The sequence below is a fragment of the Canis aureus genome, chromosome 34, assembly GCF_053574225.1.
Source record: "Canis aureus isolate CA01 chromosome 34, VMU_Caureus_v.1.0, whole genome shotgun sequence".
In the NCBI taxonomy this organism is placed as follows: domain Eukaryota; kingdom Metazoa; phylum Chordata; class Mammalia; order Carnivora; family Canidae; genus Canis; species Canis aureus.
In genome coordinates this window covers 16611722-16635507 of record NC_135644.1, presented here as the reverse complement: position 1 = coordinate 16635507, position 23786 = coordinate 16611722, and the positions used below count along the sequence as shown (strand labels likewise).

General features: G+C 37.4%; 2 protein-coding genes across 9 annotated transcripts in view; one reads left to right on the top strand and one right to left on the bottom strand.

Moving 5' to 3' along the window:
* Positions 1-15741, top strand: KLHL41 (kelch like family member 41). Its single transcript, XM_077883114.1, has 6 exons — positions 1-1207; positions 4806-4963; positions 5083-5190; positions 9546-9731; positions 11935-12081; positions 15082-15741. Exons 1-6 carry the CDS (start codon positions 98-100, stop codon positions 15191-15193), a joined length of 1821 nt encoding a protein of 606 aa, XP_077739240.1. The 5' UTR covers positions 1-97; the 3' UTR covers positions 15194-15741.
* A 571-nt stretch (positions 15742-16312) lies between these two features.
* Positions 16313-23786, bottom strand: part of FASTKD1 (FAST kinase domains 1) — a 54697-nt gene continuing 47223 nt past the window's right edge. For 7 of the 8 annotated variants that reach the window (XM_077883100.1, XM_077883099.1, XM_077883097.1 and 4 more), the window contains 3 exons: positions 22334-22472; positions 21594-21708; positions 20229-20556 (listed from right to left, as the gene is read on the bottom strand). In XM_077883100.1, the coding sequence (XP_077739226.1) occupies positions 20461-20556; positions 21594-21708; positions 22334-22472 (350 nt within the window). In that variant the 3' untranslated portion in view covers positions 20229-20460. Of the gene's footprint in view, positions 18295-20228; positions 20557-21593; positions 21709-22333; positions 22473-23786 lie in introns of those variants that run through there. The other variant, XR_013371530.1, reaches the window with a different exon arrangement.

The window sequence follows — 23786 nt, the reverse complement described above, 5'->3', positions numbered from 1 at the left end:
GCAAAGCACACTGATCTGCCTTTTTTACAGCTAGACCTGTGTGCTGCGAGGAGCTAAGGCCTTCAGTGTCCCCTTCCTTACCCAGGTTACTCACAAAATGGATTCCCAGCGGGAACTCACAGAGGAACTGCGGCTTTACCAATCCACCCTTCTTCAGGATGGTCTAAAAGATCTCCTGGATGAAAAAAAATTCATCGATTGCACCCTAAAAGCAGGTGACAAAAGTCTTCCTTGCCACAGATTGATTTTGTCAGCTTGTAGTCCTTACTTCCGTGAGTATTTTTTATCTGAAATTGATGAGGGGAAAAAAAAGGAGGTAGTATTAGATAATGTGGATCCTGCTGTCCTGGATTTAATCATCAAGTACCTGTACTCCGCCAGTATAGATCTCAACGATGGAAATGTGCAAGATATTTTTGCCCTGGCCAGCCGCTTTCAGATCCCCTCGGTGTTCACTGTCTGTGTTTCTTATCTTCAGAAAAGACTTGCTCCTGGTAACTGTCTAGCCATCTTAAGATTAGGACTTCTTCTTGACTGCCCAAGACTTGCCATCTCTGCACGTGAATTTGTGTCTGATCGCTTTGTACAGATTTGTAAAGAAGAGGACTTTATGCAATTATCTCCACAGGAACTGATCTCCGTCATTTCAAATGACAGCCTAAATGTAGAAAAGGAAGAAGCAGTATTCGAGGCAGTGATGAAATGGGTGCGAACAGACAAAGAAAACAGGGTTAAAAACCTTAGCGAAGTGTTTGATTGTATCCGTTTTCGCCTTATGACAGAAAAATATTTTAAAGATCATGTTGAGAAAGATGATATCATTAAAAGCAACCCAGAACTCCAGAAAAAAATCAAAGTTCTCAAAGACGCCTTCGCAGGCAAACTCCCAGAACCTAGCAAAAATGCAGAGAAGGCTGGGGCCGGTGAGGTGAATGGTGATGTTGGTGATGAAGATTTACTTCCTGGTTACCTGAATGACATTCCCAGGCATGGAATGTTTGTCAAAGACCTCATCCTCCTGGTTAACGACACAGCTGCCGTGGCTTATGATCCCACAGAAAACGAGTGCTACCTTACTGCACTGGCTGAGCAGATCCCCAGAAATCATTCTAGCATTGTTACCCAACAGAATCAGGTGTATGTGGTAGGAGGACTCTATGTGGATGAAGAAAATAAAGATCAGCCTCTACAGTCCTACTTCTTCCAGGTAAGAAGGGCTATTTTTTTTACAAAAGTAGAAGCATAAAGGAAAGGCTGTTATTTGCTGTCCCATTAGCTGATGTGTGAATTATTCAGTCTGCTTGCGTTTTATTCTACTTGCTGTCCTATTCCAGTCCCTTGCCCTTTGCTACACTTCGAGAACTGACAAATATTTAAGTCTGTTAATGGCTTATTAATATTTAATAAAAGGTTTGGTGAAGAATGAGGTTCTAATTAACGTATGATGATTCAAGATTTTCTTTATACTCTTTTACGCAAAATGTCAAGTTTATAGGTGAGGGGGACTATAATCTTTCTAACACCAGTGTTTTAGTAAAACCTAAATTTAATCTTGTATCCACTTTTCTGAAAAATAGGTTAATGTATTTCCCTAAATCATAGTACTTTACACATTACAAAAATAATTGATCAGATTTTCAGCCTTTTTTCCAGGTTTTCTTGAACTGAAGTTCTTAAAGGTAGCATTTTATCTGTTATTTATGCTTACTGCCTAAAACTATATTTTAGTTTTGTTGAAAATGAAGAGAACCTATGTACTTAATTTACACACATTGAGTACCTTGTGGGAAAAAGTATCTACATCAGTGTCACTAATTTGAATTCATTAATTATATTTAGAAATTTTTACTCTTAATGATTTATTTTTTAAGTTTTCCACGCCCAGAGTGGATCCCAATCCTGGGCTTGAACTCATGTCTCTGAGATCCTGAGCTGAGATCAAGTCAGATGCTTAACCCACTGAGCCCCACAGGCATCCCATGATTTTTTATTTATGACAAGTGACCACATGTATTTGGATCAAAGTTGTACCTAGACATTATTACAATTTAATCTGTTTTGTGAAACCACAGAAGTGTCCAAGAAAACAAATCCTTCAAGCTAATAGATTCTTTGTGCTTTATTTAAAGGAAGTTTGCTTCCTATTATCAATATACTACATTTTATGAGTTTGTGAAGGAATCAGCCAGTGGCTTAACCTTTATCGTTAGTAATGCCAATACCAGTACTTTGTAGCTTACAGCTAGCTCGGAAAGAGTTTGTTTAGGTCATAGCTACTTGTGGCCTGAGGTTTATGGGCACTTGAATTGGAAAGGCCAAAGATAAGTGTAGAATGTCATAGCACAGTCACTGTGTGCTCTCAGAGTGTGTGACATGCTGTGCATCTTGAAAAATGTAATAATACATGTTAATCTTCATTCTTAATTTTCAAAGTTCCGTTGAAGACTGTTAACTATGAAATAGAAAAATAAAATAGAAGCTGCAATCATAAGTATTTGAATGCATGCCAGAAAATTTCCTGAGTCCTAATTTTAAATTTGGGTGAAATTTCAGGAAAGCCAAATTCAGTTTAAAAGGCAATAATTAGGGGCATCTGGGTGGCTCAGTGGTTGAGCGTCTGCCTTTGGGTTGGGTTGTGATCCCACGGTCCTGGAATCGAGTCCCACATCGGGCTCCCTACAGGGAGCCTGCTTCTCCTTCTGCCATGTCTCTACCTCTCTCTGTGTCTCTCATGAACTTATTAATTAATTAAAAATAAAAGGCTATAATTATATCTAGGAAGCAAAAATGACATCAAAACACAGACAAAAGCAAAAAAATAATTACAGATGGACAGTTATCTAGAAATCATAGACCCAAGAAATACTCATAGTCATCTTTACTCTCCTCTATCCTGTTACTACTCTTATTGGCACAGCTTCTCATTTGTTTCAAGAAACTTGTGTGATGTTCCTTATAGCTACAAAAACAGTTATACAAAGTTGGTAAGACCAACTTCCTGTCCTTACCCGTGCCTTGCTCCTTTTAAAAGGCACACATAATGCAACAAGATGCCAGGAGAAAAACACTTGACTGTAAAAAGGGTTATTTATGACTTGCAATAAAATATATGTATCAGGTATTATATTGTATTTTTCTGCTTGGTCACTTCTGTTTAAAATGTATTAAGTTAGAAGTAATATGATCTTTGTATACTATAAATAGATCATGAAAATTTTTTATCTTGGTAAGAGTTTTTTTTTTTTTTCATAGAATTAATAGATGCATCAGATTTTTGAACAGCACCCCATCTTAAAGTAATCTAGGTTCAAAACTTGATTTTAAGGATGAGGAAACTGGAGCCAGAGAGGTTAAATAGCTTGACCACTCATCTATAAAAGAGTCTGGTAGGCAGTCTACTGTTACATTTGCTGAAGTAAATGCCCTAACTGGGGATTGTGTGGGGATGTGGGCAGTACCATCCAGTGTGGGTAGTACACCCTCCAGTCTGGGATCACGATGGCTACTGTTCCCATTTTTAAAAAGGCAAACAGTGGATTTAGATAGCCTCTATTTTATATCGCTTAAAAGCTCTGTGAGCATTTAGTACAAAGCCTGTCACAGAGCCAAGACTTATAAATGTTCATTATTTCTACTGGAGTACACACCACTTTCTTGATAAAAGGATTTGTTTTCAAAAATGAAAACATTAAAGGTCACAATCTAGGTGTTAAAATTTGTGAATGCAGAGCTAACAATGCATATGTGAGGATTAAACTGTTCATCTTATCAAGTCTTAGTGCTTTGCTTTGACTGAAGTTATGAAGTGAGATATATGCATGCTCCTACAGAGATCCCTCCCTTGACCTCAGCCTTTAATATCTGCACCTACTCTTGGTGTCCAGTTATTTGGGGGTTTATTCCATTTTCTCCTGCTGCACCAAAGTGGCACTGAAAGAAGAGCAAATCTGTAACTGCCCTCCCTCATGAAGTGGTTTTCTCATGCCTTGGTGTCCTAAAATGCAAAGTAGAAGATCTTAAAATGACCAACAATAAGTGCTGAAATTGATGACAGCCATACCAAAATGACCTGCTAAGAGCAGGAACACTTAGCTGTCTTGGGCTTGAAGTAAGAAGTAAGAAGTGGCAGAGCAAAAATAAGCAAGTTGCTTCCTTATATACTTTTTTTAATATATATATACTTTTTTTTTTAGAGATAAAGACTAAGGTATTTCAAACGACTTCCAACAAACGGCTAGGAGGTTATAGCTGTTAACACCTGCCTATGTCAGAAGTTATAAAGCAAAACAGAGAGAACCTAAACAATTTTTAAGAAAAGAAAAAAGATATTGCCTAACCTCCCAGTTGTCGGTGGACTGAGCGACAGGTCCAGCTGTCCTGGGTGCCGGCTTGGGGAGCGTGTTAAATATAGAATTCGGGGGTCACTCACGTACTGTGGCCCTCCCTACAGTGACAACCTCTCTTTCCCCAATGCTCTGAAAGTGTTACGGACTTTTTTTGAACCTGAAGAAGGTAACATGGGAAGAAACTTTGACAAGGAACCTCACAAGTTCTACCTGACCTCCAGTGACTCTAGTCTCTCCTACCTTTTTTGCAGATTTTGGCACTTTCAGTAAGCCAAGTAAATTTTCTCATTTTTCTTGGTAGTCCAGAGGTAAAACATGATACTTTCAGATTTCAGTTTTATTTTACATCTTTGACTATCTCAGTGCATTCTACACACTACGTAAAATATAGCATCTTTCTTGGTACAACTGTAACTTTTTCTAACAAGCTCCATAATTCCTCATATATTTTTCTTTCAGCTTGATAACATAGCATCCGAGTGGGTTGGACTTCCACCTCTGCCTTCAGCCAGGTGTCTCTTTGGTCTGGGGGAGGTAGATGACAAAATCTATGTAGTTGCTGGCAAAGATCTTCAAACAGAGGCTTCGCTGGATTCAGTATTATGCTATGATCCCGTGTAAGTTGGCATGACATTCCTATTTCCTAAGCATTTGGGTAAGAGTGCCTGTTACATGTTCATAGTTTTAGACCGGAATTAACTGAAAGCATAGAAACTCTATCATCTTCTTATTGCAGGGCTGCAAAGTGGAATGAAGTTAAAAAACTGCCTATCAAAGTCTATGGCCACAGTGTGATTTCACATAAGGGGATGATATATTGTCTGGGAGGAAAGACAGATGACAAGTAAGTACCCTAAAAATCTCCTTATGGTTTACATCCAAATGATTTTTTTTAACTTTTTTTTTTTTTTTCATAAACTCTACCCTCAATGTGGGGCTTGAACTCACAACCCTGAGATCAAGAGTTGCATGCTCTATTGACTGAGCCAGCCCAGCACCTTTCCCAATGATTTTTTATTGTGAGAGTTCTTTCCTCCTTTCATTTGAATCTACATCCTGAAAATGAGACTTGGTTCTTACCTGTAATATTTTGGAAGTTTAAATTTCAAAATAAAACTTTGAAAAGCTATTGGAGGATATTATAAATGATATCTGAAGGGAAACTTAAGGGAAATTTAAATAAAACTTAAAAGTTGCTAACATGGGGCACCTGAGAAGCTCAGTCGATTAAGCGTCTGACTCTTGATTTTGGCTCAGGTCATGATCTCAGGGTCGTGGGATCAAGACCCCCCTCAGGTTACACATTCGGCACAGAGTCTGCTTGAGATTCTGACTCTCCCTCTGCTCCTGCTCCCGCCCTCTTTCTCTAAAATAAATAAATAAAATACTTAAAAAAGAATAGTTGCTAAAGTGAATTTGTAGATTCCAGAATATTGCTAGGAACTAGCATGATAGCTCCCTCATAAGCATTCTTAAAGTGGAAAAGCAGCATTTAGGAGCATAATCAAGTCTTTCATTGGGCTAATTTTTAATTATATTTCACTACATTAAAACCAGTGGGCTTTTGGGACACCTGAGTGGCACAGTAGGTTACCCCTCAGACTCTTGGTTTTGGCTCACGTCACGATCTCAGGGTCCTGAGATCAAGCCCCTAGTGTGGCGCCCCTAGTCAAGCTTCCCGCACAGTGTGGGGTCTGCTTGAGATTTTCTCTGCCTCTCCCTCTGCCTCTCTCACACTCTCTCTGCCTCTAAAATAAATTAATAAATCTTAAAAAGAAAAAAAGTGAGCTTTCTTATTTTTTGGTCATAACTAAATAAAAATTAGGTGTACCTCTGTAATATAATATTTAAAATATAACTGCTAAATCAGTAGTAGATAAAAAATATTATGGATTTGTACTTCACATTCATAAGAGAGAATTTAATGAGTTTGAAACTGAAAAGCATGGGAACTGAAAAGAGGGCATTTATCTCCTAAATAACTGTTCACTGACTTGCTTCTGGACAGAGGTGATATTTCAAATATTTAACAAATGGGTGCCTGGGTGGCTCAATTGGTTAAGCATCTGCCTTCAGCTCAGGTCATGATCCCAAGACCTTGGGATCGAGTCCTGGTTCAAGCTCCCTGCTCAGCAGGGAGCCTGCTTCTCCCTCTGCCAATGTCTCTGCCTCTCTCTGTGTGTCTCTCATGAATAAATAAATAAAATATTTTTTTAAAATTAAAAAACAGGGCAGCCCCGGTGGTGCAGTGGTTTGGCGCCGCCTGCAGCCCAGGGTGTGATCCTGGAGACCTGGGATCGAGTCCCACGTCGGGCTCCCTGTGTGGAGCCTGCTTCTCCCTCTGCCTGTGTCTCTGCCTCTCTCTCTGTGTCTATGAATAAATAAAGTCTTAAAAAATTAAATTAAATTAAATTAAAAAACAAACCAGTAGAGGCACCTGGGTTAAGCATCTGCCTTCAGCTCAGATCATGATAAGGGGTCCTGGGATCAAGCCGCACATCAGGCTCCTGGCTCTGGGGGGAGTCTGCTTCTCCCTCTGACCCTCCCACCCTGCTCTGGCTCCCTTTTTCTCTCAGATGAGTAAAAATAAGTAAAAAAAAAAAAAAAAAAAAACAGTAGCCCATCTGGTAAAATGAAGATTTTTCAGTTTAAATAGTGAGAATTAACTTCCTACCCCTGAAAACTCTGCCTAATTTGTCTGGTCCTCATTTGCTCAGGTTGCTTAATAAATAAAGATGTCAATCCTGGAAATGGAACCAGAATTAAGAATTACTTGGGCAAAGCAGGAAAAGAGAATAAAATATGGAAATGTGCTAGAAATAACTCTATATTCTGAATTAATAATTAATAGTCACTATTAAATTAAAATGACAAATTGCAGAAGAAACATGATTTTAAAAAGCAATGGGAACCTAAAAAACAAACAAAAAATGAAAAAAAAACAGACATAGACTCATCATGGATACAGGAAACAAACTGGTGGTTACTAGAGTGGGGAAGGGTTGGGGATGGGCAAGATAATATGATAACTTTATATGGTAACTAGACTTACTGTGGGTGATCATTTTATAATATGTAAAAATATCAAATTACCATGATATACACCTAAACTAATAGGATATGGTATGTCAGTTATACTTCTTTTAAAAAAATAAAAATAAATGACTAATTGTTTAAAAAATAATGGGTTTTCATATAGTCTATCCATATTCAAAGATAACATTCTGAAATTTTGATATTTTCCTTAATCCTAGCTATTCTTATCAAGTAAATATTTAAAGGAAGGCCATATTAGGAACTTAACTCAGTGCAAAATCTTATTTGGGGTATTTTTCCTGAGTAAATGGAATGGAAAATGTGTATTAAGGATTGTTCTGACTTTGGAAATGTAGTGACCCTGCCAAATGATTTAAATTGTTTCCTTCAAGTGGTATTAGTAACTAGGAAATGGATATGTCAGTAAGAAGCACACAGGTCTTGTCAGTAAGAATATATTAATCTTGAGAATATGATTAACCAAGACAACATTGCTTGATGAATGCCAAAGTCAAGAACTTTGACATGAGTCATTATCTAAAAGTAAGCACATTGAATTGCACTAGTTAACACCACTGAATTTGAAGAACATGATTTTGTATCATGTCCTTGTCAAGAAGTTTTAAAGTTATTAACTTATAGTCAAATATTAGAGGAAATGCTTCTACTCCAAATCTCTGATCTTTCATAACATTAAAGAAAAAAGTTATCCTTACCAAAAGTTGGGATTTTTGTTTGTTTGCTTTTTTTGCTTTACTAAATACATTTAGGGGTGCCTGGCTGGCTCAGTTGGTAGAGCATACGATTTTTTTTTTAAGATTTTATTTATTTATTTATTCATGAGAGACACACAGAGAGAGGCAGAGACACAGGCAGAGGGAGAAGCAGGCTCCCCGCAGGGAGCCCAATGCGAGACTCTGTCCCCAGAACCCCAGGATCAACCACTGAGCCACCAGGCGTCTGGAGCATGTGATTTTTGATTTTGGGATTATAAATTCAAGCCCCATGTAGTGTAGAGCTTACTTTAAAAAAAAAAAAAAAAAAAGCAAAAACAGGGGTGCCTGGGTGGCTCAGATGGTTAAGCATCTGCCTTTGGCTCAGCTCATGATCCCAGGGTCCTGGGATTTTGTCCTACTACAGGGGGATCCCTGCTCAGGGGGAGATTTCAGAACGAGGGATCTCTCCTCCTTCCCCCTCCCCACCCCAAGCTCTCACTCTGGTGAGTATTCTTTCTCTCTCTCTCTCTCTCAAATGAATAAAATCTTTAAAGGAAAAAAAAAAGCAAACCCCCCCAAATATATTCAGTTAATCAATTATTATTTAGCATTTTAACTCCCATAAGTATATTATGGATAACTTTAAGGAATCATAAGGGACATACCAAGAATAATTCAGAAGAGTACAGGTTTTCCTGGTAGCATTTAGCATATAAAACTGTTTTTTTGTTTGTTTTAAAGATTTTATTTATTCATGAGAGATAGAGAGAGAGAGAGAGATTGGCAGGGACACAGGCTCCCTGTATGGAGCCTGATGTGGGACTTGATCCCGGGTCTCCAGGATCACGCCCAGCGCTGAAGGCAGACGCTAAACGGCTGAGCCACCCAGGGATCCCCCTATAAAACTGTTCTTATTACTCATCTACTCAGATGACTACTTGTCTAATCTATAGTCCCAGATTTCGTAAAATGTATTGATATATTAGTGGTATACTAAAATGAAATGAGCCATCAGATTACATAGTTACATTTAAAATAGGTACTTTCATATCTAATTATTTTTTAAAATTAGCTGACTCATTACTAAGAGATTCAAATAATAAGATAAACTTAACATTTTTGTTACTTGGCATAATAAAGGGCTTATATATTTTTAAAACTCTATTAATGTCTTCCGTTGAATTTAACACAACATAGGATTAAAATCTACTCTGCCTGGGCAGTTGCCAAAAGGAAAGTTCCCCTACCTTTCAGTAGGGGAATTAAGTTCCCCACATTTGGAATTTTCCTTCACTTATGTCATATGTTCAGATTAAGAATACTTTTGAGTTTTTCTAATTGTTTTATGTATTTCAGATGGGAAACAAAGCTAAATGATTAGTGAAATTGCTTCCTTCAGAAAAGGAAGGTTCTAAAAGGACCATTTTGTTGTCTTCTATGTTTACAGGAAGTGTACAAACAGAGTGTTTATCTACAACCCAAAAAAAGGAGACTGGAAGGATCTGGCTCCAATGAAAACCCCTCGTTCCATGTTTGGAGTGGCGGTGCATAAAGGCAAAATCGTGATTGCAGGAGGTGTCACTGAAGATGGTCTTTCAGCTTCAGTGGAAGCTTTTGACCTCATAACCAATAAGTGAGTTGTTATATCTTATGGATCACTCTACTTTCTAACTTTGGATGAAAATTAAGTTTTCTAGTTAGGACATGGGGAAAGGAGGGCAGAGAAGCAAGGATTAAGAGGAAGTATATAGGGACGCCTGGGTGGCTCAGTGGTTGGGCGTCTGCCTCCAGCTCAGGGCATGATCCCGGGATCCGGGATTGGGTTGTGTTGGGCTCCTTGTGGGGACCCTGCTTCTCCCTCTCCCTCTGCCTATGTCTCTGCCTCTCTCTCTGCCTCTCATGAATAAATAACATCCTTTTTTAAAAAAAAAAAAAAAGAGGAAGTATATGGACTTGGGTTTCTTCTGCTGTTACTAGGTGTGAAATGCCTAACATTATGATGATGCATTATGTGTGCTTGCAACTCGGGACACATTAACCCTCAAGTTAATGCCAGAGAGTTCAATTTATCCTTGTAATTAACTTTGTGAATTTAGTCACACAAAAGTAATACTTCTGAATAATTATGTGCATGTGGATGAATATACATGTCTCTATACGGTTATTTGTTTATATAGTTTGTTTAAGGGTTGAAAAGACCTCCACTTAGCTTGTGATATTTGTAAAGCATGAATGCTTCGGAAATTTTATTCTTTTATGTTCTTTATAATTCTCTTAAATTTTTCATATATAAGATTTTATTGGCTTAAAGTTAATGTGAAAAGATATTTGACAGATATTCTTTATGTAAAATTAGTTTTTTTCAAATTTTTGAGCTCACTCATCTGGGTAAGTCTATAGTTTTTAGACTCCTACTTTAGCAATGAAGAAAAAATTAGAGCACTGTCATTACTTTTTTAAGGAACCATTTAATGCCTGATTACAAAACAGACTTTAGTATCTGAAAATCACCAAGGAATTTTTATGGGAGATGATTTAAATGATCATTTTAAAAAGTCATCTTTTTGTAAACACTCAGAAGTTAAAAAGGAGCACACAGAATTGTAAATACTCTATGCTCTTAGTTTTTTCATATGTATAGATGTTTAAATTTGTATGCTTCTTGAGAAATAACACAATTACACTAAAATGTTCCTTATGATTATTCTGGAGGGGATGATCATGGGTGATATTTGTTTTCTTCTATACCTTTCTGTATTTCCAGATTTTCTACAATGCACATATACTATTTTTATAGTTATTTTTATAGTTAGAAAAACAGATATGTTTAAAGAAAGGTCTGCTTTTAATGCCAGAGTAATAGAGTTGCCAAAATGATTAACTCATTGTAGACTCTTGATCCTTCCAACTAATTTGATAGGATTTTATCATTAGTTGTCCTATTTCATGTGGCTGTTAATATTAAAAAGTTCCCTTAGGGATCCCTGGGTGGCGCAGCGGTTTAGCGCCTGCCTTTGGCCCAGGGCGTGATCCTGGAGACCCGGGATCGAATCCCACGTCGGGCTCCCGGTGCATGGAGCCTGCTTCTCCCTATGTCTCTGCTTCTCTCTCTCTCTCTCTCTGTGACTATCATAAATAAAAATTAAAAAAAAAGTTCCCTTAAATTAAAAAGATGAAATACGTCATTAAAAAGCAAATTACCAACCCTAGTATCTTTTTAAAAAAGATTTTATTTATTTATTTCTTCATGAGAGACACAGAGAGAGGCAGAGACATAGGCAGAGGGAGAAGCAGGCTCCCTAGAGGGAGCCCGACGTGGAATTCGATCCCAGGACCCTGGGATCGCCACCCGAGTCGAAGCTAGATGCTCAACCACTGAGTCACCCAGGTGCCCTCACCAACCCTAGTTTCTAAACTAGGATAATGTAAGGTCAATCACATGCCTTTATTGTGAAGAATTAAAGATTTCTTGAGAAATGATGAAAATCAGAGTTACTAAAAATTTGTATTAACATTCAAATGAAATCCAACACAGGAGGACCTAGGAGCCCTAGAACAACCATAAAGCCCGCACTATTTATGGCACCATTGCAGAACATGCTAACTGATGAAGGTGAAATATTCTGGGATTGACGTATTGAGAGCTTTATGTTTAATCTGGTTACATCTTTCAAATAAACAACTATTTAGGTATTTTTCAGTAACAAACCTAATCTTCTAATTTTAGATGGCTTTGCTACTTGAATTTTTAAATTAAAATTTTATATAACTGTTCAGTAAGTATATTTAGCATTTCCTTAGGTTTTTACATTGATTGTATTTTCAATAATTCCTAGATGGGAAGTAATGACAGAGTTTCCCCAAGAAAGAAGTTCCATCAGTTTGGTCAGCCTGGCTGGATCCCTGTATGCCATCGGTGGTTTTGCCATGATTCAACTGGAGTCTAAAGAATTTGCACCCACTGAAGTCAATGACATATGGAAGTAAGTTTTTTTACTCCAATTTTCTGGACCAAATATTAAATCAAATAACTGATAGCTGATAAACAATTTTACAGTAAAGAATAAGCCAGCCTTTCCCAACATGTATGCTTCTTCTAGGTAGTAGACTAAACACTTTTCAAACCTCACTGGACTTCTGGACTTGCCACTTACCTGATGATCAAGTACTGCTTCTAGTTGTGCCCAGGAAAGACTTTTCTGGGCCTGTAAATCAGTAAAATGACAGTTGGCACTGCTGATCTTTTAAGCTCCTTTCCAGCTCTAAAAGTGTCACACTCTAGACAACTGGTAGAACAAAAGCTACTTCCAAACCTTTCTGACAGTACTTTATTTTCTAGGAAAACAGAGTTCTGAAGAAACACTTGAGTTTCCCATGAATTCATTGATTCTATTTTGAATCTAATTTGTTTTCCAGTTTTTAAGGATTGTTACAAAACTTTTTTAAAAAGAAAAAAGTGAAAAGTAGCAATCCATTTTACCTCTCAGGTGCTGGGCTGATGTCCTAAGTATGACACTTGGACTTGTTAATCAGATGACTATTTTAAAGTTAGGCTTAGAATAAATGTAGTATTTATACAGTGTGTTGGGGGGGTGGTGAATTTTACCGTAGTTTCTAATGCTATGAATATCCTCTGGAGAGCAGGGTATATACAGGAAGTCTGGGGAGCAGAAGTATAAATTGTGTCCTGGAGAGTCACATAGTTGCGCAGGGCATACAGTATGCAGATGTCTGGTTACCACTAGGGTACCGCACGTGTCTACCAAATGGTGCCTGCTGCCTTCAGCCCAGGAAATGTGGTTGTTGATAAAAATTTATAGGAGGTAGATCTCAGTTGCCTGAGGGGAATGTTAGTGAGTTCATACTGTACACTCATGCAAAAATTGCCAAACTCATGCCTTCCCTCTCAGCCAGCCCCCACCCTCAAGGATGGATGCCCTTATCTGGTCTGTCGATAGATTGTCCAGAACCTTGGACATAAAGTATGGTCTATTGACCAAAAATGGTGATGTCTCTCGAGAGCTTCCTAGAAATGCAGAATCACAGGGCCCACCTCAAACAATCAAAACTTCATTTTAACAAGGGGTGCCTGGGTGGCTCAGTCGGTTAAACTTCTCCCTTCGGCTCAGGTCATGATCTCTGGGTCCTGGGATCAAGCCCCAAGTTGGGCTCCCTGCTTAGCAGGGAGTCTGCTTCTCCCTCTCCCTCTGTTCCTCACACTCCCTCTGCCCCTCCCCCAACTCATTCTCTCTCTCTCTCTCTCTCTCTCTCTCTCATAAAATCTTTAAAGGAAAAAAAATAAAAGATTCCCAGGAGATTAGCATACACGTTTAAATATGTAGGTACAGTTTTAGAAGAGTGATCAGTGAAGGCACACCACCAAGGCTGAGAGTGGAAAGGAGATACTATTAGTTCTATACCGGACACAGCACATGCGTTATTACCTGGTGAACCAGAAGGTCCTTTCCAAGCAATTATTTTCTGCATCAAACATCATTTCCTTGTGTTGTTGAAATAGTAACTAGCTGTGTAGAGGGCAAGAAAAAAAGTGGCTATAAAGGGAAATTAGCTATTACTCATCCCCCCCTAAAAAGAAAGAGGAGGAGGAAGAAAAAGAAAGTGGAGATTTCCAGGGAAGAATGAGGCTAGAAGTGGAGATGGAAAATAGCTGGAAGCAGTAGAAAAAAAAAAGAATGAAATAATGGAGGGCTGAGAAGGTCAGTGTTTTTGGAAAACAGGGATAAATACCAACAGTGAATAGGCTGCGATTCTTAACCCTGGCTGCACATTAAAATCACCTGCGGTGCTTTTAAAACTACACCAGCTCCCAGACCTTAATGCAGGCCAATTAAGTCAGGCTTTCTGGGATTCCTGAGTGGCTCAGCAGTTGAGCTTCTGCTTTCGGCTCAGGGTGTGATCCCAATCTGGGTATCAAGTCCCGCGTCAGGCTCCCTGTGAGGAGCCTGCTTCTCTCTCTGCCTGTGTCTCTACCTCTCTCTCTGTCTCTCACAAATAAATAAATAAATAAAAATTATTAGTTTAAATCTTATTCACCATCTTCACAGAATGATTTGGGAATTTCCTGTATGCCAACTATTGATAGCTTCTGGAAGAGGGAGGATACTTAGGTGAATAAGATATATTATTTGCCCTCAAGTACCCTTGAGCTTGTTGAGGACATAAATATCAGGGAAAAATTAAAAGAATGATAATTGCTATAATAGATACTATATAAAGGACAATGTGACAAATGAAAGGAAAGCTACAAACTCTGCTTGATGAAGGTGAGAAAGGCTTCAGAGAGAAGGTAGCATTTAGGAATTCCTCATGCAGAGAGGGCATTCCAGGCACCAGCACAGAAGTACACATATTTCAAAGCAATTCAAGTCGCCTGTATCTTTATAATGGACTCTTCCCCCAAAGGAACAACCTAACATGTTTGTCATTAGTTCTTACCTAACATCAAGTGCAAAATCTAAGAGTAGTACTCACACGGGACATTAAAGGGGGAGGGGAACGGATTCTTCTGAAATGATCACTATTGAGTGTCACTGGCCACAAGTGTATTGGAACAATTGGAATTATCATCAAGGTGACTAGTCCCTGTTCTTCCCAGGTCTTACTCTTAAGGTAGAGTCTGCTGACCTGACTCATAGAGACCAGTCATTGTTATTGGTCCAAAGGTGAATAATTGCTTAACTAACTACTCTTCATCTCTGAACAGTCTGATTCCCAGAGAAGTCTCAACTGCCTAAGCGTCCAGATTAAATAGCATGGCAGGAATTCAGACTAGGCTCATTCCGAGAAAGCATACTTGGGGAGGAATTCAAATGTTATTCTACAGGTCAGGTGTATCCCCTCTGGACAAGAGCCAGTAGGGTTTTCTCGGAGACCCATATGTGTATATCTAATACAAGGAAACCTACACAGCTATCTATTTAAAAACTGCTTATTGATTACTTTTTTTTTTTTTCCTCCATCAGGTATGAAGATGATAAAAAAGAATGGGCTGGGATGTTGAAGGAAATACGTTATGCTTCAGGAGCTAGTTGCCTAGCAACACGTTTAAACCTCTTCAAACTATCTAAACTATAAACAGGGAGGTGAAAAAACAATAGAATGGGATGTGTTTGGTTTGGATAACAGGGCTTTAATTTATTCTGTTTTTCAAAAGCCTATGCAGAGATTCATGTAGAAATTATTCACTAAATTACTATCCATGAGGTTAGCAGTGGGCGTCAAAACCTCAGTCATTGAATCTTCAGTATAATGATCATTATTTAAAACTATTTTCTAGTAAGAAATTAAATATTAAGTTGAGTGGATTATTTCTTTTGTTAATCTGTCTCAATCAATTGTAAACGTTTCTAAATTTGAGTTATTTACTGTTTCTTTCATTTGCATTGTTATGGTAACTTTACAGTCATTTTCTATTAAAAATGAAATTGGAGAATGAAATATATACATATACATTTTTTAATGTTTAAAATATCAAATATCACTTTCCCTTGTGCTTCAAGATATGACAAGAATCCTATGCCTTATATTAAAGATTATATGCCATAAGAAGACTTTGGAAATGCTATTTAAGAAGTATAATAAATGGGTCTCATTTGAAGGGGAAAAACCTCTAAGTAGTCAAATTCAAGTGGTCCTTCTTTTTTCTCCATTCCTTTGGTGATACTGCTCTATTGTTTGTGATTTAAATCAAATTTAATTTTTTTTTTAATTTAAAACCAGTCTTTAAGGTCTTAACTACAATCTCTGTGGTAGAAGGGTTGAGGATTGTCCTTAGGAAATGAACTGATTCTTTAAATTGCTGGGCGTTAGTTGGGGCCAGTGAGTGTACAGTGAGTGTACTGGAAGATGTATTTGTTGGTTTAAGTTTTATCTATACTCTCCAGGAAAGAGCTACCTATTTGCAAATTTCTGATAGGAAAGAAAGGTGACTGTATTATTGCATTTTCTGGATGTGAAACACTACATTCAAGATGTTTGTTCTTAGTGTGCACACTAATTTGACACCTCAATCTGTCTACAACCATCACATTCAACTCTGTAAGTTATCAACTAATCATCACTCACAGATTTTACATGATCTCCGAGACATGTTTGATTTCTATCCTTACATCTCTTATTTTCTGAGAAACCTAACTTGGAACTAATTTGGAGTATTTCATTATTACTTGTCAAGTAATTGCATAAAGAACAGAGGAGTGTTCATACAGCTTTATTGTCTCTACCATAAATATGGAAACATCCAACAAAAACCAGTTTTACTTTGGATTTCTGAAGTAGAATCCTGGGTACTTTTCTGTAAGGACAATACTCCTCTAGTTTATACCATGATTATACAATCAACAAATCCTGAGGGTGGAAAACTCCACAGGTTGTTGAGCAGATAAACTGGAAGAGAAAGGGGTGGTGGGAAATGCTTACAGACTGACACACTTAAAAGGGGGAAAGGTGCAAATTATGGGGTCTAGAAATGCAAACCTGGATAAAACTGTAGGAAGTGCTTACTATAAAAGCAAGATGGTGATTACTTTGGGGAGAGCTAATCTACATAAACATGAGATTAAACTATAAAAACAATACTTTGGGATGATGAAAATGTTCTGGAATTAAGTGGCGGTAATGGTTGCATAAACTTGTGAATATTTTAGAAACCACTGCATCGTATACTTTAAAAGGGTAGATTTTATGGTACGTGAATTATATTTCAATGAAAAAAAGAATGCTTTAAAAAATGCTTTTGTTTACAACAACTCCAGTTATTTAAATAGAAAAGTCATCAAACAGGGGTACCTGGGTGGCTCAGTTGTTGGAGTGTCTGCCTTTGCCTCAGGTCATGATTTCCAGGTCCTGGGATGGAGCTCTGCAACGGGCTCCCTGCTGAGCGGAGAGCCTGTTTCTCCCTCTCCTGTTCCCCTTATTCATCTCTCTCTCCCTCTATCTCTCTGTGTGTCAAATAAATAAAACCTTTAAAAACATATATAAGAATATATATATAAAGAAAACTATCAGGATGCCTGGGTGGCTTAGCAGTTTAGCTCCTGCCTTTGGCCCAGGGCGTGATCCTGGAGACCCGGGATCGAGTCCCACGTCGGGCTCCCTGCATGGAGCCTGCTTCTCTCTCTGCCTGTGTCTCTGCCTCTCTGTGTGTGTGTCTCTCATGAATAAATAAACAAAATTAAAAAAAAAAAAAAGAAAGAAAACTATCTGCCAGGTAACCTGGAGAAAGAACAGTGAGAGATGTGGTACATGAGAAGTCAGAGTATGTGTAATAGTAAGTGAAAAGTACATCAGGGTCATTTAATCAAGATTTCCATGTATTTAAAGTATACAATAACTGGGTTTTCACTTTTATCGAAAGGAAACAATTTATAATCCTCAGCGGTGTAGTCATTTTATTCTAAAAGTTGCTGAGTAAAATATTTTAAACTATTCAGGGTTCATTTCTCTTAATAATTTGGGAAATAGAACACATTCATGAATACAGAAGATAAACACTCAGAACTTAGCACTTCAGCTAATACAAATGAATATCATGAGGAAATTTAAAATGAGGGAGACTGGTTACAAGGAGACATCTCAGGGCGCCTGGGTGGCTCAGTTGGTTAAGTGTCTGCCTAGAGTTTAGGTCATGATCCCAGAGTCCTGGGATCAAACTCCACATCATCACATCATCAGGGTCTCTGCTCAGTGGGGAGTCTGCTTGTCTCTCTGTCTCTCCCCTGACTCCCGCTCACTGGCTCTCACTAGCTTGCTCTCCCTCTCATGGCTCTCTCTCAAATAAATAAAAATCTTTAAAAAAAAAAAAAAAAGACATCTTTCATTTGCTTACTGTTTTGATCCTGTTTTTCACAAAAGGTTCTGTGAACTTTACATGTTACAAACCATTATGTATTGGATTTCACATTATGCAAAGTAAAGATATGTTAAACAAGTACTTTAAACCCAAATCAAATATCAACAGACCAAAATCTATACATGACACATGTTTTGTAGCTATACTGAAGACTCAAGGCACTCTGGTGACCAACTTATTTTGGGACAGAATGAACTTACAGGGTCATGAAGTCAGAGGATAGCAAGTTTCAGACGCTAGTTACCTGCACTCCCACTGGGTGGCCTGAGGTTAGTTACAACATGGCTTTCTGCCCAGCACAAATATATCACTCTTGGAAGCAGGGCTACGGATTAAATCACATAGTAGTCCCTTAATAACTATTTTATTGAATAAATGTAAGACAAGAGAAAATCATTTTCCTCCATCATATGGAGGATCAGACCAGATCAAGATTGGTCCATTTCCAACTCCATCCCTTTGCTTCCATTTATTTATTTGTTTACATTTATTTTTGTATTTTTTTAAAGATTTATTTATTCATGAGAGACACAGACAGAGAGAGCCAGAGACACAGGCAGAGGTAGAAGCAGGGAGCCCAATGCAGAACTCAATCCCGAATCCTGGGATCATGACCTGAGCCGAAGGCAGGCGCCCAACCACTGAGCCACCCAGGCATCCCTCTTCCATTTACCTACATACATACATACATACATACATACATACATACATACATACATACGATCAATCCTGTCTCCTCCCACTTTCTATTAAATCAGGCTTTCAGATCTACCACTTCCTCAAAACTCCTCTTTTCAAGGTCACCAAGGATTTTCATGTTTCTTAACTTAAGGTACATCGCCCACTCCTCATTTTACTTGAGCCATCAGCCGCATCTGATACAACTGCTCACCTCTTCCTCCTTGAAATGCTTTCTCTATTTGGCTTCTAAGAAGGATAGTAATACTACAGTCATACCTATGATTTCCCCTCCTACTTCATTGGCTGCCCTTGCCCAGCCTTCTTTGCTTGTTCCTCTTCTTGACCTCATGTTGGGGCATGCAGACTCAGTCCTCAGCTTTTTCTCCGCTCACCCTCTCCTCTCATCACATTTTAGTGATTTCATCTACTTTCATCACATTAAATACTGCTGACAACTTCCAAATTTATATCTGGCACCTGGATCTCTGCCTTCACCTCCAAACTCATGCCTATCTGATATCTCCACTTAGATGTTTAAAAGGCATCACAAACTCAACATGTCTAAACCAAACTCATGATCCTCCCACCCACTGCACCCCCTACTTCTTCCTCCCATAGACCTTCCCATCTCAAACAATAGCAATAATAACTTTTAGTTGCTCAGGACAAAAACGTAAAATGTTCTTGACTCCTTTCTCTCATACCTCATTTCCAATCAGTGAGCATATGTTGTTGCCTCTGCCTTCAAAATATAGCAAAACATCTGACCACTTCTCATTACTTCCACTGCTGTTACTATAAACCAACCATCTAATTTTTTTTTTTTTAAATAGGCTCCACGCCCAATGTGGGGCTTGAACTCACAATCCTGAGACCAAGAGTCACATGTTCTACTGACTGAGCCAGTCAGGTGCCCCCTCCCCCACAACCATCTATTTTTTTGTCTGGATAATTGCAATGATGTTCTAATGGGTTTCCCTGTTTATACACCCGCCTCTCTGTAGTCTTTTCCCATCTCAACAGAGTAGCCCAAATTGATTCAGTTAAAATGTGAGTTCATATCATTCCTTTATAGAAACTCTCCAATGGCTGCTTATTCACTCACAGCAGCCATGAGGTCAGATCATATGTATTTGATGCTTATCTATCTTACCTTTTCTCTTATTATACTTCTACCCTCAACCTCCCACTTATTCTGGTCCACCACAGAGGATTCCTTGTTATTCTCAAATATGCCAGGCATATTCCTACCTCAGGATCTTTGTATCTATTGGTCCCTCTGCCTAGAATACTCTACTGCCAGTTAGCCTCACCTCCTTCAGTCTTTACTCAAATACCACTTTAGTGAGTCCTTCTCAGATCACTCTATTTAAAATTATACCTACCCAAAATATTCCTATCCCCTTTCCCCTGAAGTTTTTTCCATAGCACTTAATAGCATCTATGGTATACTGTGTTTTATTCACTTATTTTGATACCTCCACCCATGGCAGATATGCTAAATTCACTGCTGTGAATTCCAGCATCTAAAACAGTTCCTGGCACTTACTAGGCACTCAAAGAATGAACTGTAAACTATTTAAGTTGATTAAAATTTATAAGTCTCTTATATCAAGAATTTTATACAATTTCACAACCAGATGGTAAAGAAGTATTGGAGAAAGTAAAATGTCTTTATTTTAATAGGTATTCAACTGACCTTGAAATCAGTCAATTCTGTACTATTCTTTTTTCATTGAGTCAGATCACTTAATTACAATAAGTTCAGATGTGACACACCATCATCACTAATTTTAAATAAAAACTACAATCATGATTTGCCTTCTCCAAATATCCGTTCTCTCAGGTAGTCCATCCGTGCTTCCTTTGTTGACAATGCCATAGAGTTCCATTCAAAATGAGGGATCTGTAAAATATGTCACATCATTGGAATGAAAGTTTTAAAGCAACAACAACAATAAAAACATCAGGGAAGACTTATAAGCACCACTGAGTCAAGCCGTAGGAACCTGTGAAATTAGTTTACATATGCATAAACCATTTTTAGAAGCTAAGTTGGTCCTTCTTCCTGATAAAGCCCAGAGACTTACTTCTTCCTCACAGCTCCTTTTATCTTATCCTCCTATTCCTACAAATACCAATAGTGGACGTTTTTTTCTTAGGTACCTTCCCTATATATATACACTAGCCTTTTCCTCTGTATCTCTACCCATCTCCACAGTGCCTCTCTCTCGTAAGATACATTAAAAAACCAATGGATATTCTAAAGACAATAAAATAAATGATTCTTATTTACTGTTCAAGAAAAAGAGAGGATGTTCTGTTTCAGAGATATTCTAATATTACTTTTTTATGTTAAAAAATGTTTTAAAAATTAATGTTTTTTAATGTTAAAAAAAAAAAGGAATAGTAGAACTTTCACAAAGAAAGGGAACACATACTGGATGGACCTAGAGGGTATAATGCTAAGTTAAATAAGTCAGACACAGAAAAAAAATACCATATGACTTCATTCATATGTGATTAAGAAACAAATGAACAAAGAAAAAGGGAGACAAAAAAAAAAAAACAACAACAGACTCTTAAATAGAGATCAGACAGCTGGTTGTCAGAGAGGAGGTGGGGATGTCAGGAAGGGATGGGTGAAATAGATAAAGGGGATTAAGAGGTACAAATGTCCACTTGCAAAATAAGTAAGTCATGGAGATGAAAAGTCGAGCATATGGAATATAGTGTATAAGACTGAAAAAATGGTGACAGATGATCACTACACTTAATCATGGTAAGCACTGAGTAATGTAGAGAATTGCTGATCCATTATGTTGTATATCTGAAATGAATATAACACTGTATGTTAATTATACTACAATTTTTAAAAAAGGAAACACACGTATAGCCAGTTCTCCAGGGTTTTAGAGACTGAATTACATGAGTATTTCATACCTGAATTATGTGATAGCCCAAAATTTCCAAATGTCGTTTTTTCATAGCAGATTTTCCTTTTAAGTGAGGGATGTTTCTACAAAAAGCTCTTGAATCCAAAAATTGCAGAGCAATCCTATGTAAGATAAAAAAAAAAAAATTACTTCTGAAATCAAAACGAGACACTGAATAATTACAAGCCTTTCAGGAACAAAGTTGCATCTTTATAAATTAACAGGAGCCAAATGAATATAAATGAGTGTGTTATTTTTCTACTTAAATTAGTAATTGGTGACAAGTAAGCCTATTCATTAGAGTTTACACCAAATTATAATAAAAATCTCCATGCTGTCATTCGTTTCCTTGTCCAATATATATTTATTATGTGACTACCATATGGAAGGCACTGTTAGGGATACAAACATAAAGAAACATAGCCTATAGTCTAACAGAACATGTTATACATATTAGGTTAATTATAATACAACTCAGATATCTTCCAGATATATTTCTTCCAGAGAAGATATTATTTACTTCCACTGAGGACAATGAGAAGGTTAGCACTTTAGTTAGAGACTGCTAGGCTTTGAATAGCAAAGGACAGACAAAGGTGGAAGGTACAGGAAAAGCAGACAGAGGCAGAATGCAGAAGATAAATGAGGAGCAGATTCTCCTACAATCACTCCTTGATAACTGAATTCATTAAATTATGTTACACTTAACGTCTAACTAACAAAATCTCAAACTAAGAAAGAAGCTACCTCTCAGCTCCTGGTGGCAGTCTTGATCCAGTTATTTGGGTGTTTGATTCCCAGTGCATTTCTGGCAGTTTTCCCAAAGTTATATTATGGCTTCCATACGGAAGAGGTTTTTTCTTTTTGTCCAAGACACACTCAAAATCTATAAGGAAGTACAGGAATCAACAGTATGAATTAAGTAAATTCTTACAGGTAGAAGTCTAAGACATAGTTTAAATACAAATACATATAGAGACATATATGTATATACACACACATATATGAAAGAACGATGTACACCTCCCTAATTATCCAACTTGTTTTTTTAAGATCTGGTCCAATGGTACCTCACTTTGAAAATCGATCAATAAAAATCAACGAGGAAGGATTATTAAACTATACTTAGCACAGTTATATTTAGTGTTGGTGTAGGCCAAATAACATTAAGAGTTTTATTTTAATCCTCTTAAATCATTTGTAGCATTTGGAGGAAGCTAAACCCACTCACTGGAAACTAGTAAAGACAAAGATTCAAACATGTCTGTCCTGTATGAACTGTACATAAGAATAACTAATTGATATGGGGAAATTCTTTTTAGATAAATTCTGGCTAATGCAAAAAAAAAATGATAGATGTAGAATATCACTACTTTACCACCCCTAATGAATGATGGGTTTAGACAATAATTTCAATGACTGATAAAATCTATAGATGAAAAACTGATAGGAGAACTTTCTAATGGATGAGCTGATGAATCCATAATATAATAAAAACAAGACAACCAGCACTGTGTCTTCTGATATGATGCAAGAAGTATATACCACCTACAAAATAGTCTGGGTAAACAAACAAAAAAATCCAACCTGTATCTAACTTGAATCTAATCAAACCTCTAGATCTAAGGGGTGGCTTACAGGAAAACAAGTGATGCAGGAGCATGTTAAAAGATACAAGAGGACTCAAAAGTCTAGGATGTGGAGGGGGGGATTTGTTTTCAATAAATAAATTGTAAGGGGAAAAGTGATACGTAGAACTTAAAAGGACATGTCAACCAAATGTAATGTCTAGATCTCAATTTTAACAACAAAAAAAAACCCCAGTAAAATAAAACATATAAAAGACAATTGAGACATTCAAGCATTGACAAGCTACGTAATACTAAGAAATTATTATGAACAATGGTGAGGTGATAATGACAGGACTGTGGTTATGTACCTTTTCAGATAAACATTTTAAGAGGATATGTGTGATTTGCTAGAAAAAGATCAGGTGTGAGTCTGGTGAGTGAGTTTTGGTAACTGTTGATGCTGGATGGGGGTTCATCATACTATGCTATTTTTTTTTTTTGGAAATTGTTCTGTAATAAAAACAATTGTAAAAGTATTTAAACCAAGAGAAAAAGAAAGGACAAATGAGAAAAGAAACAATGAATGAAAAGGAAAGAGTATATGTTTTTTATACATAAGGGAAACTGGG

Coding starts and splice junctions, on each gene's coding strand:
- KLHL41 (XM_077883114.1), top strand. CDS start 98: ATGGATTCCCAGCGGGAACTCACAGAGGAACTGCGGCTTTACCAATCC. Junction 4,964..5,082: donor GTATTATGCTATGATCCCGT/GTAAGTTGGCAT, acceptor TTCTTATTGCAG/GGCTGCAAAGTGGAATGAAG. Junction 9,732..11,934: donor TTTGACCTCATAACCAATAA/GTGAGTTGTTAT, acceptor AATAATTCCTAG/ATGGGAAGTAATGACAGAGT.